The sequence below is a fragment of the Struthio camelus genome, chromosome 27 (assembly GCF_040807025.1).
Source record: "Struthio camelus isolate bStrCam1 chromosome 27, bStrCam1.hap1, whole genome shotgun sequence".
NCBI classification, from domain to species: Eukaryota; Metazoa; Chordata; class Aves; order Struthioniformes; family Struthionidae; genus Struthio; species Struthio camelus.
Window position 1 is genome coordinate 7,415,108 of NC_090968.1, and position 15,309 is coordinate 7,430,416.

Below are 15,309 nucleotides of genomic sequence, written 5' to 3' on the forward strand. Positions count from 1 at the left end.
TACCGGCGGCGGCGGCGCCATGGGGCCGCGGCTGGCGCTGCTGGCCGCGCTGCTGGCCGCGCCGCGTGAGTGGGAGCGGGGCCGCGCCGCGCAGGCGGGGCAGCCCGCCCCGGGGTGTGGGGTGTGGGGGGGGGGGTCCGCCCCGCACCCAGCGCCGGGCACCCCGGCCCCACCGGCCCCCCAGGGCTGCCCGTGGCGGCGGGCCGGCGCTGTGGGGGCTGTCGAAGGGCTCCCCCGTCTCGCCCGCTGCCCTCCGGCCTGACCCCTGCCAACGCTGCCCGAAGGGGCCGTCACGGCCGGGGAGCGGACGTGGCGCCCCGGGGGCCGGCTCGCTGCCGGCCGGCTGCGGCCCGGCCCCGGCCTCCCTCGCCCTGCCGCCCGCGGCGGCCTGCGCTGCGCTTGCCCGAGGGGGGCCGACGGCTGCGGCGCGGTGCGAGTGCTGGCTGCGCGCCCGTCCCTCAGCCTGGCGCCCCGTTTCCGACCGGCTGCTCGCTCACGTCTCCTGCAGCCCAGCTTGGCAGCACTTCCCTGCCTGTCTTTCTCCTCGAGGTTTCTTCCCGGCAGCAGGGACAGCTGCTGCTGCTCCCGGCCTCTGCTTCGCTGTGGTATTTGTCCAGAGCAAACTAGCTGACGATGACTCCGGAGAAGGCCAGCCAAGGCCTGAGAGAGGAGATTTCCTTATTTGGGTACCTGCTAACTTTGGGCCAGGAGGGAGTTGTTCCTCCTGGTTTCTTGGCAGAGATGCTTGATGACTATTTTGTCCTCCCGACTGCGGCGCGTGACCCATTAGGAGAAATCTTTTGGAAGGGCTTTGTGCTCATTAGTTTGTTCTATTTAACAAACGTTTTGCTATTAGGGTTTCAGGGACTGTAGCCATTGCTAAAGCCCTTTCTCTCTTCTGGCAGGTTATGGTTGTTGGGTTTTGTCGGCCCTCTGCTAAAAGTGTGAAGTCACGTGACAGCTAATTTGTGGATTGCGATGCGTATGGGGATGAAGCAGATAAGCTTGGCCCTTTCTGAGGCAGACATTTATTGTATGGTTGCCAATGAGTGTGGGTGACCGACCTCTCTGAGTCCTACCTGTTCCTGGGTACAAGCGGGGTGGGTTGGACTGGATCTTGCTCTCATGCTGTCATCATACAGTATTTGTTTTCCTGGGTTTGGATCCAGCAGTAGTATATGCACATAGATCTATTTATTCCATGGAAGTGTCTAGACACTTTAAAATAAAGCGTGGATAAATGTTTGCAAGTTTGAAAGTAGAGTTGGTAGGTAGAGGCCACAGGTCTCTCACAGGCGTTCCGGATTCTGACTGTAGCTGACAGGCAGGACTGTGGTGATGTTAGTCTGTGATTATAACTACAAAATGATTTCTTTCTCTAGGTTCACAAGTATTTTTGCACATCACAATTCCGCAGAGGTTACTCTCAAATACAGCTGGAGAGAAGGTACTTAAGTAATCAAGTTATTGCATGTGTGTATGTGTGCACGTGAGTGGCTTTACCGACACAGGAATATAATCTGGAGGAGTTAAGGTGTGACAGGTAGAGGGACAGTTTTAGGAAACCGTGCTCTGCCTAGCGCAGGAGGCGGGGGATGCGGGATGGCCCGCTCTGGTACCTTAGCAGGAGGCGTCAGACCTGCGCTGTCGGCACAGCCGTCGCTGTGCCTTTCCCTCGAAGAAGCACCGAGCGTTTGCTTGTTGAGGCCTTGTAATTTTCCCGCGTGTTTTGTGCGTTGCCCTCGGGGCATGCTTTTCTGAAGGTGGTGTTCCTAATGCTCCCTTTCTCTGCTTCTCTGCGTGCCCTAGGACACCACAGTGTCCTATGTCCTCACGATAGAAGGGAGGCCGTACACCATTCACCTGAGGCAGCAGTAAGTTTGGCTTTGTCTTTCCTGCTCGGAGCGCTGTTGTGCAGTTCTCGGCCAGCCCAGCGGCTGGGCTGGTCCTGCCGGAGCGCGTCCGGTTGTGGGGGGCGGTTTCTGCCCGCAAGCGTTCAAGCTGGCCCTGCCCCAGCGAGCTGTTTGCAGCCTCTGCAGCGGTTGGGAACGTGCCCCGTTAGCGGGCGCATCTCCGGCTCCGCGGCGGGTGCGTGCTGGGGGGCGGGGGGGATGTTTGTGCCTGTGGCCCTGATGTGACCGTCAGCGGTTTTCTGATCTGCCAGACACCCGAGCACCATCTGTGTGACAGGGCAGGTTGCAGGACCTCATGCAAGCTGGAAGAACTTTAAGAGCATTTCAGAGCAATTTCAGAGCATTTTTCTATCTTTCTTTTCTAGGCTCTTTTTATCTGATGATTTCAAGATTTACACATATAATGAGAAGGGGTCTTTGCATTCTGATTTGCCCCATATCAAGGTAATCTTGGTTTTCTTTGTTTTTCGGTGTCTTAGTTATTCCAGGGTAGCCCTGCTATTCAGTATTTTGGGAGATGTCTCTAGTTATTCCAGTGGGGCAGTACTTCCTTTCTTTCTCCACGTTTTTGCTTCCTAAGCAAGGCAAGAGATACTGGAGAAACATATAAAGCTTTCCTTGAAAACGCACAGATAGATTCATCTTTCTGAAGGCTTTAACGTTTTGGTGAATCGCAGAGTCGCTCAGTTCAAAGACTAAGCCTGAGCGTGACTACAGTTTTTCACCTCCTGAGTGGCCAAGAAAAGAGCAATCATCCCACAGCAGTGCTGCTCAGGAGAAGACAGGCATAAGCACTCCATAGCCTCACTAAAGGATTTGTGTTTAATTACTAGAGCAAAAAGACAGATTCTCAAGAAAATCTTCATTGCACCATCATCTGAGAATTGCTCTTATGGCTCAGTAAGGGATTGCTTTGCTCTTGTTTGGATTTAGGATGATTGCTACTACCGCGGATATATCGAAGGCTTCCCAGGTTCAGCCGTGACTCTCAGTACCTGCTCTGGGCTCAGGTAACAGGGTCAGCACCTCTCCCTCGCAGTGGCATACGTTAGTGCGTGTGTGCAGCTGCGGGCCGTTGTTGGGAAGAAGCCAGCCGTTGCCCGCCAGCAGCATGCAGCATGCCGTGGCTTCTGCTCTGAATGGCACTTGAGGCGGAGCGCGGCTTCCCGGGGACTGCCATGTGCACCCAGTGGCAGATGTCGTTCCTGGTCAAGGCAGCCACTGTCCTTAGGTCTCACAGAGATGGACCCCAGGCAGAGCGTCCGTGTGTTGCGGCTGCGGTGGCAGCTGCAGATACCATCTGCACCGTTTGCCTTTGCAGAGGCTTGCTGCAGTTTGAGAACGTGAGCTATGGGATTGAGCCCCGGGTTTATTCACCTGCATTTGAGCACTTCGTGTATCAGATGAGTAATGAGGACACAGCAGGTTTCCTCTTTGCAAATGTCCACGCTGAGAGAGGGAAAGACAAGGTGGCAGCAGAGGAGATGTCTTATAAAGTGCACACAGATCAAGTGAGTGCTTGCTTATTTTGAAGGCAGAGCTGAGGCCGTGTGAGCATCTGCTGTGGGAGGGGTGTATTTCTGCGGGAAGTTCTGTCTGGTGTGAACCCCAGAAGGACGGAGATGAGAGGCGGTCTTTTAAGAGGGCAAGTGCGTGTGATAAGTGTGGCAGGGATTGTGGGTTGTGTGTCCCAGTGCCTAAGGAGAGGCGTTTTTGAGAGCTACCTGTTTTCTTGTTTGATTTGTAAATGCGGCAGTCTTTCTCCTTCTAGTTCTCAAAGAGTTGGGCAGTAATGTGTTGTCTGCTTTGGGCAGTTGTTCCTGTGGCTGTCAGAGGGCCCTGGTTTTCCTATTAGCAGTGCGTAAATGCTGTTACTGAAAGACGTGATGTTTGCCTTACATTTTAATATAGGCCTTTCCCATTCTGCTCTGAAAACAAAACCAGGAGATGATGCTGCTTTATGGAGGCTTTAGAGTCTCCTAGTTTCTCAGAAAAGTTATCATTTCTTACATTTTCTGACTGAAATGGGCGAGAAGTAATTAACAGTAAGAATTTTTTTTTTTCCAGTTGGTGGCAAGCCTCCCCAGATTTATGGAACTGTATATAGTTTTGGAAAAGGCTTTGGTAAGTCTGTATCAGTCAATTTTTCTTATATTTGTTTTCTTTGGTCTTGAAAGTACTGGTATAAAGCTTTGTCATGATCTTCTAGCGATCCGTAACTCGTGGCCAGGCATCATTCTGTAAGAGCCAATTTTGAAAAGCAGTTGTGTTTGTTAGGAGCATGGCAATGAGCTCACCCTTGTAGAAATTTCTGCTATTTGAAGATGATGATGGGATGCTCTGTATGGTAAATAATTTAGATATAATCTCATGTTATTTTCCAGTACCACTACATGGGTTCAGATAAAGATATTGTGACACAGAAGGTAGTTCAGATCATCAGTTTTCTCAGTAATGTAAGTTTTTCCTGTTTTTTATGTGTTGAAATGGGAAACTTGGGTGTCTTATTGCAGCCTTCTAAAGGCTAGGTATTGGTAGGATTTGCCTGTTTTTTGAGAAGATTTTTTTAGAAGCATTAATTGTACTTTCTGGAAATATTTGACCTCAGCTTTTTAGCTTTTGCCTTTTTGGTTTAGTCTGCCAAGAGCTCCAAGTTGCTCTAAGGACTTGGCTAGACTGGGTTAAGAGGTGTGGAGAAATTAGGGTTTCATGCTTTGTTGTCCAACACAAACACATGCTCTAAATCAGTGTTGCTGTAGAATAAATTAGCACCTATTTTTAAATCTTGTCAATAACATATTGCCTTTTGATATAATGCTCCACTCGGTGGCCCTCATGCACTTACGTCCGTGTGCCAGAAGCCATCACCACTTTTTGTCAATGCATCTGTTAGAGGCGTGAATAATTTTTTCTGCCTGTATACATAGCATATTTTTTTTTGCGTCAATATTTGATTGTAAATCACAGTAGATAGTGTCTCCTCCTGCCAGCCCAAAAAAATGCAAACATGGACAACTTTGTGTGTTCTGTATGTTTAATTTTTTAAATATCTTTACTCATGCATAGCTTGTCTTTTGATTTATAAGATACTGCTTACTGACCTGCTGTGTTTTGCTCTTTTAGACACATCATTTTTTTCTTTCAATTTCATTTTTCCTACACTTTTTTCATCATACCCATGCATAACAGCGGTAGATCATTTGTTGCCAACTGCTCCTGTGTGTTTTCCTAAAATACATCAGCTACTAATAAAAATTTAAATGTTACTTCAAATGAAACATATCTGAGCAGCCATTTCTTCTGTTAAATTTTCAGATGTTTAATTCTCTGAAGCTAACAATTGTGCTGTCCTCAGTGGAGTTCTGGACAGATGAGAATAAAATTGTGACAACAGGGGAAGCAGAAGAAGTGCTAGATCGATTTTTACAGTGGAAACAGGAGAATCTTTTTCTGCAGCCATATGGCGTACCTTATTTATTTCTGTAAGATTAAAGTTTTTGTATTATTTAAGAGCGAACAGTAACAACCTATTAAATCAATGTACTTTCAATCAATAGACTTTACTATGATTAAGGCAACTGTTGTAAAAACGAGTTGAGAACGCAATGAGATATTGCAAACAACCACGCTAGAATTTCGTGAGCTTGGCAGTAGTTACCTGTTCTGTCTGGCCTGTGGGCTGGCAATGAAGGAAGCCGGCTTCGTGGCTTCGATGGCTGATGAAAACACTTGTGTTTTAGGTTCAGGAATCGACCAGCGTACGTGGGCGCAACGATTCCAGGACGGGCATGTCAGCGAGAGGCTGCCGGCGGAGTTGCCGTGGTACGGCGTCGCGCGTCCGTGTGTGCGTGGGGAGGCAGAGCGGGGAGCGGGTGGGGGTTCCCAGGGAACAGCAGCGCGTGCTGGCCGCGGGGCCGGGCCGGGCCGGGCCGTGCCGTGCCGTGCCGGGGAGGCTGGTGCTCGGCCACAGTAGGGTGAGAAGGGGAGGGTGCGTTGCAGGGCTGGTGCTCGGCCGGCCCCGGAGGTGAGGCCCCGGGTGTGCGTGGCGTGCGCGCTGCCCGGCCGTGCGCCGCGCTCTGCTCCCTGTCGGGGAGCTGCACCGACACCGACGGTGTGCCGGCCCGGGCGTCGCGGGGCGCGGGCGGCGGGGAGGTCTGGGCGGGAGCAGCCCGGGGCAGCGTTCAGCGCTGCCGCGTGCGCGAGGGAAGCGATGCTGCGACAGCGCTCTGCTCTCTCTTCCCTCCAGTACCAAAGGGCTGTGAGCCTGGAGTCGTTTTCCATCATCCTGGCGCAGCTGCTGGGGCTGAGCCTGGGAATGACCTATGACGGCTCCAGAGACTGCCAGTGTCCCGGGTCCGTTTGCATAATGAACTCTGAGGCCTTGTAAGTTTTTTGTTGTCTGTTTCTGTCTGTGACGTTGCCTTTTTCCTGTTGGAACTCTAGTTACCAGATGTAGGTGTGCTAGAACATAAACAAGTATGATTTAATAATAATAATAATAATAATAATAATAATCCATTTCAGACGTTTTGGTGGGGTAAAAACCTTTAGTAGCTGCAGCATTGGAGACTTTGAAAACTTTCTCAGGCAAAATAGAGAGTGCCCTTTCAGTAGATCGTATGTGAGTGGACCGTCCTACAAGAAAGCTGCAGTCTGCGGCAATGGTGTTGTGGAACGTGGAGAGCAATGCGACTGCGGGTCACTGCAGGTTAGTACCATACTTTGCTTAAACAATAAAGGGTTATACTTCTGTTTTGAGGAATTGCTTCTTGAGAGTGAATATAAGCTGGAAGTTGTCTCTAGTGGTTTTTACAGCATTTCTGTAGTAACACATAGATTTGCAGCTTTACTCCTCTTCCTTTGGATCCTACCACGTATGCCATGTATTAGGAGGAACAGGGGTAGGGCAAACGGTAATCCTACAAATGAGGAAATTTAAAGCAAATAATGATTTTTGTTCTGTTTCCAGATGTGTGCAAAGGATAAATGCTGTACTCCTCAATGTAAGTTCAAACAAGGAATGAAGTGTTCCTCGGGACTGTGCTGTGAAAATTGTCAGGTAAGGTGTGTTCATAATTATCAGAAGTTGAGGTCATTATTAAATTTTGGAGAGTTCTTCTGTAGTAGGACTATAAATTAGCTTTCTGCTTTTGCTTGGACAGTGACCTCCAAAAAACTTAATAATATTTGTGCTGCCTATTGTCTTTAGATAAATGAGCTCTTTCCCTAACATATAATGTTTGAACAAGATAGCATTCATGGTATGTACTTGCATTTTTTCACCAAAATGCCTGACTTGGAGAGTCTTGTTCAGCTAGTGTTACGTATAGAATTTAATTGGGAAAGCTGAAAGACTGTTGTTAAAAAGGTTTACTGATGTTTGAAGGCCAGGTCATACGAAATGGATCAGTTCTGCCTCAAAGTTATATGAGACATTGATAAAGACCAGTAGAAAGGAGTCTGATAATCATCATATTACGGGTGAAAAGCTGAGACACGGGAAAACTCAGCATCGTGTGTGGATTCATGCAGGAAGTCCGACTGAGGGCTGCTCAGACCTCCTGACTCCCAGGGCAGCCCTGTCATTGTGGAGCTGCTGTTTCTCTTTGTAGCCTTGTTTCTGCTGCTGCAAGAGGGCCTCACCTGGCCAGCACCTGACGAGCCCTTCCTTTCTTCAGAACTTGCAAAACACCTGGTTGGTGTAAAGTTCAGTAGGCCGAGGTATTAGCCAGAAAATGTTCCCTGGTACTGCTGCTTTCGGGCACTGTGCTCTATGTAGTGGTACGGAGAAGGCTCCTCAGCATTTGCCTACTCAACCAGCAGCTATTGGGAGGAGCTGTGGAAGGGAGAAAGAGGATATAATCAGAGTGGTTCCCGAGGTAGGGCTTTCCAGCTCATGTCCCTAAAATCCCCGGGAGGAAAATTGCCAGGGGAAGGCTGTGGATGTCACCCCAGTGTGCGTGCTGTGACCTGCGTGCTGAGAATCTAAGAGATGGTCTGGAGGTACTGGGGATGCGTCTCCGACAGCATCAGGAGGGTCTGCGTGGGGTTTGAGAGGGGACCACGCTGCTCTGTGTGTGTGTGTGTGTGTGTGTGACAGGTGTGTAAGGGCGGAGAGAAGAGTCCTGGCAGGCGGGTGGGTGTCAGGAGTGGCGAGCGGTGTGTGCAAGGTGCAGCGGCTGTGCCGCTCTTGTAGCGTTGGCAGAGCTGCGCGCTCCCTCAGCGTAACCGTCCGAAGCTTTGGGAAATTGCACTGTTAAAGCATTACAGGCCATCTGTTGCCTTGACGGACCACGGATCTCTCATTCGTACCTCTTTCACCAGTTTAAACAGAAGAATACCAAGTGCCGGGCCCTTGCTGATGCTCAGTGTGATCTCACAGAGTACTGCAACGGGACCTCTGCGTCCTGTCCTCCTGACTTTTATATTCAGGACGGGCATGAATGTGAGCATGGCACCGGTTACTGCTACAAAGGACGCTGCCGGTCTGCTGACCTGCAGTGCCAGAGACTCTATGGGAAGGGTAAGAGAGGCGATTCTGTTTTCATTGGTACTAACCTCTAGTTCCAGCACGTTTTTTTAATAACAGTATGCTTAGCCTCACTGCTGTGTAGGTCTCAGTCTCTGTTTGTCAGTCCAGGCGTGAAATTGCCCAAGAAGTCAGAACTGGGTTTCAGCCAGCTTTGAAAGGAGTAGTATAGGGGCAGAAGACGACATCCGAATGTGGTGGACAGCTGCCTGCTCTCTTGCATGAAACTGGGGAAGCTGGGGAATGCAGGAAGTAGGTAGTGTAGGGAAAGACAAAGGAGACTAAATGACAGATTTCCTACACTTGAGGAGAGTGGAAAGGAATTGGCTGTCAGGAAGCTGAAGGGTATCTGTTTACGTGAGGTTTTCAGGCTGAAGGTTGACACACAGCTTGTCTGCTCAGAGATGAGAATGAGCCAGGAAAATATCCAGATATTGTTGTGGAAAGTCTTTTGAGGTAATTCCATTTGTCTGTGTGGTCCATCTCACCAGTCAAGTGTAGGCAGCTAGAGATGGGGTTGGAATGCTAGCTAAGTATTACTCTGAGAAATGCCAGAATTTATAAACGCTAACGGCAACAGAAGTATGTCATTCTATATAACCTTCAGTTATAATCAGTATTGTTGCTAAACTTCCAGGTGCAAAAAACGCTCCTTTGGCATGTTATGAAGAAGTCAACAGTCAACAAGACAGATTTGGACACTGTGGAAATCACCCGAAAGATGGGTATCAGGCCTGTTCTTGGCTGTATGTTTCAAGGAGTGGAAAGTGTTTTACTGGGAATGCGTATTTAATTTTTACTTACCTTTACTGTGGATGCCAATAGGTGGACTCTGTTGGGAGGCTGCATTTCTATAAGGTTTTCTTTTGCTGGGCTACATTTTTTTCTTCTAGTAGCCTTAGCCGTTCTTAGAGAAATGGTTTTGATACATTGAGCTTTCCCCTGAAGCAGATAATACTGGTGTTTGGAGGAATGGGTTCTATGTAAGGGACATTCACGGGTGAGCAGAGTGCTCCGTGCTGGGCACAACAAATGTGAGAAGCCTCGCGTGCTCAACGTCTCCTCTTCCTGATGAGCACACCCTTGTTTTAGTCTGAGGAGCATGGGAGGTGCTGGAGACTGTTGAAAGGATACATGAGAAGCAATTTCATGAAACACCTAACGGTGCAATCATTTAATATCCTTTTAGAACAGCTTCTCTCCTTCTATCGAGGATCCAATTCTTCTTGAAACCTAACCTGCTGTGAATCTTTTCTTATTTAAATCTCCCTTCCCAAGTTGTGACTTCTCCAGCGTTGTGATCAATGAGATGCTGTGCCCACACTTAATGTCTTGTGCTAATCAATTCATTTAGGAATCTAGGATGTGGAAAGTTAATATGTACGTACCCGAATCGTATTCCGTTCACACAAATTAAAGGCGCCGTAATTTATGCTCAAGTGCAAGAACATCTGTGTGTGTCTTTTGATTATATGCGCGGACCCACGGTGCTAGATCCTCTCCTGGTTAAAGAAGGCACAAAATGCGGTCCCGGAAGGGTAAGAAATATTTCATAAGCACCTGAAAGTGGCATATGTTTAAATATGCCACAAGTGTAGCAGTTTTAGAAATAGTTGTCTTTTTGCAGTGTAGTTTAAAGATAGTCTGTACTTAGGTTTTTGTTAATTATTACCTGTGCTAATTTACTTATTGAGCGTTCTTTAGACCTAGGATTCTTTTTAAGAGTTATGGCTTGTGTGATAGAGTGATGAAAAAGCGCTCAGATGGAATTTTTTCCTTTGGGACTTCTAGGTTTGTGTGAATGGCACTTGCCATCCACATTCAGTCCTGAAGTATGATTGCAATCCGCAGAAAAAATGCCATGGACATGGAGTAAGTAACAATAATGCTACTGATTTAGTGTTACTGTTTTGAGTAATACTGCTGAAGAAGAGAGAGAGTTTCTTTGATTTCAGTTTCCACGGTGACTTGTTTGTGAATTGGCTGGAGAGGTGTTCTGGGCTGATGCTTGTTCTCCAAAATTGTTGTGCAATAATGAGTTATGGTGGGAGAAATTAAAGAATATTACCTAAGTTACTTTCTGTCCTAAGACCAAAAATAAATGAGATAAAGGAGCGTGGATTATTTGCTTGTCTAGATTAGCAGAAAACTGACAAGGGATATCTAAAGAGGATGGAACTGCACAGAATTGAACTAGTGTCAGAAATAATAAGGATAGTTGTGGAAGGTGAGAGGCAGCATGGCATATAGCAGACCGGGAACGCAGAAAGAAGCTCGAGCAGTTGTCGCAAACATCAGCGTTGATTAGTGTTTGCAGCCCAGCGTTGAGTAGTGTTTGCAGCCTGGTTGTAACCGCAGCCGTGGGAGTCTGCGTAAGAGGGAAGGGGGTGGGCAGGAAAACAGCAGTCCTACTGAAGACTTAGTAGCAGTCCTCACTACAGGTTTTTATAAACCGAGAATGTTTTGTTTCCACCCCGATGCTCCCAGGTATGTAACAATAAGAAGAATTGCCATTGTTATCCAGGCTGGAAACCTCCAAATTGCAAGGTTCAAGGGTCTCCCTCAGGCGGCAGCGTCAACAGCGGGCTGCGGATGCTGGACGCCGGTGAGTACCCTGAGCTGGGGCTTTGGATTCCTGGTGCTTTTACTGGGTGCGACGGCAGCTCCCACCATCTTGGAAGCAGCCTCACAGAAAAATCTCACAACTGAGCAGGCTGCTCTTGCTATTGCCTTGCCATTACCTTGAGCTGCATGTTTGGTTTTCTCCCTAGATCTTATCTCAAAAAGCTCCTCCAAGGACCTGCTGAAGACCTGGCTGCTGCTCAGCTTATGTCTCTTCCTCCCTGTTGTTGTTGGTGGCACCATCTTGATTATGAAGAGGAAGCAGCTGAGCAGATTCTGCGTGAGGAAAGGGTCACAACCTGACGGGTAAATGAATTTTAGTTGTCTAATGCAAATCCTCTTTTCTGGGTCTGGGAGGTGGGCAGGGATTTCTGAGAGCAGTGAATTCCCGAACAAGGTCATGTGAATGGGATTTACAGCCTAGGGAGGGGCAGGGAATGCAGCACTTTGGAAACAATGTGGTTTGTAAACTGTGGAAACTGTTTGTGGCTCATCAAAGGAGGAAACTAACGAACAACAAACAGACTTAGAAAATGTACAAAGGTAGCAGAAGTGAAACTAACAGAAGTGAATTTCATGACATCAACCTTGCTGTCTGTGTGAACGAGCTAGAAAAAATTGGTTTTCTACTTGCTAATTCCTGGGAAAAGCAAACCTTAGAAGGGCAAAAGGGGGATGCAGGAGAAGGGGCAGGTCTCAGTAAAGATGGAGAAAGCTGGAAGGCAATGCATTCTGTCCAAACATGGAGGAAAAGAGCATGTGAGAGACAGCGTGAGGGCCCTGAAAGAGCGAAGGGAAAGCATGAGTTCAGCACACAGATTTAGACAAAACGTCTTGTAGGTTCTTCTGCCCAGGACTCTCGCGGGTTCTTCTGCCCTGGCAGAAAAAATATGTCCTCTAAACTGTGGGTGCAGAGATGTGCACCATGATAGCCTGTGCAGCATTTACCCGGTAAAGTGAAGTAATACAGACACAGTACCATGTGCTCCAAGGAGGGGACCTGCTGTTTGCTCTCCCCTAACTGATCCCCGAAGTGCCTCCCTTGGTGCAAGGACAGATTCCTTGCTGTAGAGAAGCGTGGTCAGGAAGCATCAGACTTTGCCCTCCTCCTGTCTCTGTCTCCACTCGGCACCGTGAGGCCTAGGGTTCTGTTGCTGACAAAGGAGAGAGCATTTGTATGGGGTTTACTGGTGCACCGTGGCACAGGGTGTCCCCGACAGCCCTTGCTCTTCCCAAAGAATTGGGCCTCTTGTCAGGCTTGCGTGTCTGTGCTGAGGAGCACGTGTGCAGAGATATCGGGGAGGCCCTGCAGCGGCTGCCAGAGAAGTGACCGCTTTCTCTGGGACAGAGCCCATCCTCTGCTGGGGGACATACTACTCCATGTGGCTGACCAGACTCTGAGGAGGTGCCGTGCACGGTAGTTCACAGGCTAGGTATGAAATCATGCTCCTTCCACCTGCCTCTAACTCCCCTTCTTCCAACCCTAGGTCAGAAGATGGCAGTCTGTCCAGGTACGAGAGGTAAGACCCCACGCTGAGACCCTCCCTGCCCCGGTAAAGACAGACTGGCTCGGAGCGGAGCTGTGCCTGCCGTGCCAAGACACGTTATGTCAGGTTTTGCCGAGCTGAGCTGTGCTGGGCCTGGCCATGCCGAGCCAAGCTGTGCCAAGTGTGTCTGCGCGCTGCCGAGCGTGTGGTGGTCGGGCTGTGATCTGCTGAGGCAAAGCATGGTCGGGCTGGGCTGGGCTGAGCAGGGCTGTGCTGGGCCAGGCTGAGCGATGCTATGCGGGGCTGTGCGGAGCCGGGCGCCTGGCTGACAGTGCCACCTTGTCCCTCCTGCTGCAGCTCCGCCGCCGAGGATGGCAGTGCCGCCACCGCAGAGTCAGAGCGAGAGGAGGAGCTGGAGCCGGAGCTGGAGCCAGAGTCAGGGCCGGTCCGGGGCGGGCGCCGCGGGCAATAAAGGCGTTGGCGGAGCCGCGCGTCGGCGCCTCTGTGCGGGACGGCGGGGGGCACCCGCGGTTAGGGGAGCGTAGCGGTTAGCGGGGGACACCTGGAGTTAGGGAAACGTCACTGTTAGTGGGGGTCGCCTGGGGTTAGGGGAGCGTCGCCGTTAGTGGGGGACGCCGGCGGTTGGGGGAGTGTCGCCATTAGTGGGGGGACGTCGACGGTTGGGGGAGTGTTGCCGTTAGTGGGGGGGACGCCGGCGGTTGGGGGAGCGTCACCATTAGCGGGGGGACGTCGACGGTTAGGGGAGTGTTGCCGTTAGTGGGGGGGAACGCCGGCGGTTGGGGGAGTGTCGCCGTTAGTGGGGGGACGTCGACGGTTGGGGGAGTGTCGCCGTTAGTGGGGGGGACGCCGGCGGTTGGGGGAGTGTCGCCGTTAGTGGGGGGACGTCGACGGTTAGGGGAGTGTCGCCGTTAGTGGGGGGGACGCCGGCGGTTGGGGGAGCGTCACCATTAGCGGGGGGACGCTGGCAGTTAGGGGAGTGTTGCCGTTAGTGGGGGACATCGGCAGTTGGGAGAGTGTCGCCGTTAGCGGGGGACGCCTGGGCGGTTGGGGGAGCGTCGCCGTTAGCGGGGGACGCCTGGGCGGTTGGGGGAGCGTCGCCGTTAGCGGGGGACGCCTGGGCGGTTGGGGGAGCGTCGCCGTTAACGGGGGGACGCCTGGGCAGTTGGGGGAGCGTCGCCGTTAGCGGGGGGACGCCTGGGCGGTTGGGGGAGCGTCGCCGTTAGCGGGGGGACGCCTGGGCGGTTGGGGGAGCGTCGCCGTTAGCGGGGGGACGCCTGGGCGGTTGGGGGAGCGTCGCCGTTAGCGGGGGGACGCCGGGGCGGTTGGGGGAGCGTCGCCGTTAGCGGGGGGACGCCGGGGCGGTTGGGGGAGCGTCGCCGTTAGCGGGGGGACGCCGGGGCGGTTGGGGGAGCGTCGCCGTTAGCGGGGGGACGCCTGGGCGGTTGGGGGAGCATCGCCGTTAGCGGGGGGACGCCTGGGCGGTTGGGGGAGCGTCGCCGTTAGCGGGGGGACGCCGGGGCGGTTGGGGGAGCGTCGCCGTTAGCGGGGGGACGCCGGGGCGGTTGGGGGAGCGTCGCCGTTAGTGGGGGACGCCTGGGCGGTTGGGGGAGTGTTGCCGTTAGCGGGGGGACGCCTGGGCGGTTGGGGGAGCGTCGCCGTTAGTGGGGGACGCCTGGGCGGTTGGGGGAGTGTTGCCGTTAGCGGGGGGACACTGGGGCGATGTGGGCAGTGCTGCCGCTCTGGTCCTGGCCCTGGCTCTGGCTGATGGCCGTGCCAGGCGGGCAGTGGGCCAGGGCCAGGGCTGGGGTGCAGGACCTCTCCCCTGGCGCAGTGCCACGGCTCCAGGCGCAGGTGGCGGTGCCGCGGCGGGTGGTGGCACCCCGCGGCGCCCCGCAGGTAGGCCCCCGGCGCTCTCCCCTGCTCCCTGCTGCTCCCGGGCCAGCCGGGCCGCCGCTAACCCTGCTCTCCCCGCGGGCAGCGCGCCCTGGCCTACATCATCCCCATCGAAGGGACCTCCCGCACCGTCCAGCTGCGGCAGCAGTAAGTGGGGCTGTGGCGGGCCGGGCTGGGAGGGGGCCGGCGCGGTCCGTCGCGTCCCCTCCGCCCTGCCGGCCCCGAGCTGGCCTCAGCCGGGCCTGAGCAGGGATCCCCGCTCTCGGGAACGGGGTTCGCTTGGGATGACAGCTGCGCTGCGCAGCCGGCCGTGGCTGTAGCGGGGTCACGTCTCTCCTGTCCTCGGGGCCTTCCTGCGCTCTATCCCGGTCACCTAACGTGGGCAGAAGCGGGCTGGAAGCCTGGCGGCGCGGGGAGCTGGGGACGCGTACTCCGAGCAGGTGCTTCGCAGGGCTCGTGGTGCGTGACCTGCGGGCTGCTCCCCTCCGCTGCCCTGCAGAAGGCTTCCTCAGCGGGACAGCGGGCGCGTGCAGTCATCCCCCAGGAGGTGCAGGGGGCTCGGTACGGAGCGTGGAGTCAGTGCCGTAGAATAAGGAAGCGTAGTTGCCTTTTGCAGTGTCTGCAATGTGTTAGAGTAATATCAGAATTCAAAGGTTTTGTCTCTTTTTTGTATGTAGAGTGTTTTTGCCCAACGACCTCAGGATTTATACTGACAGCCGAAGGGGGCTTGTGAATTCCGAACTTGTGCATATCAAGGTAATAATCGTTTGCTGTCTGCTATACCTTTGAAGTCTGTGAGTACAGAAGTGCTTTAAGTAGTGCTTCTGAGGAAACCTGCCTGTTA

General features: G+C 52.3%; 1 protein-coding gene across 5 annotated transcripts in view; it reads left to right on the plus strand.

The window, feature by feature from the left end:
• The window catches only part of ADAM18 (ADAM metallopeptidase domain 18), a 26,991-nt gene continuing 11,682 nt past the window's right edge, over nt 1-15,309 (plus strand). Inside the window, exons 1-22 of one of the 5 annotated variants that reach the window (XM_068920848.1) lie at nt 1-65; nt 1,383-1,447; nt 1,810-1,874; nt 2,279-2,357; nt 2,847-2,923; nt 3,235-3,424; nt 3,981-4,037; nt 4,298-4,369; nt 5,229-5,395; nt 5,654-5,735; nt 6,160-6,296; nt 6,438-6,621; nt 6,883-6,972; nt 8,238-8,436; nt 9,080-9,188; nt 9,797-9,980; nt 10,234-10,314; nt 10,930-11,047; nt 11,214-11,370; nt 12,552-12,584; nt 12,909-12,986; nt 15,143-15,221. In XM_068920848.1, coding sequence (XP_068776949.1) covers nt 20-65; nt 1,383-1,447; nt 1,810-1,874; nt 2,279-2,357; nt 2,847-2,923; nt 3,235-3,424; nt 3,981-4,037; nt 4,298-4,369; nt 5,229-5,395; nt 5,654-5,735; nt 6,160-6,296; nt 6,438-6,621; nt 6,883-6,972; nt 8,238-8,436; nt 9,080-9,188; nt 9,797-9,980; nt 10,234-10,314; nt 10,930-11,047; nt 11,214-11,370; nt 12,552-12,584; nt 12,909-12,986; nt 15,143-15,221 — 2,349 coding nt within the window. In that variant the 5' untranslated portion in view covers nt 1-19. Of the gene's footprint in view, nt 66-564; nt 687-1,313; nt 1,448-1,809; nt 1,875-2,278; nt 2,358-2,846; nt 2,924-3,234; nt 3,425-3,980; nt 4,038-4,297; nt 4,370-5,228; nt 5,396-5,653; nt 5,736-6,159; nt 6,297-6,437; nt 6,622-6,882; nt 6,973-8,237; nt 8,437-9,079; nt 9,189-9,796; nt 9,981-10,233; nt 10,315-10,929; nt 11,048-11,213; nt 11,371-12,551; nt 12,585-12,908; nt 12,987-15,142; nt 15,222-15,309 lie in introns of those variants that run through there. The other 4 variants (XM_068920847.1, XM_068920850.1, XM_068920851.1 and 1 more) reach the window with 4 other exon arrangements.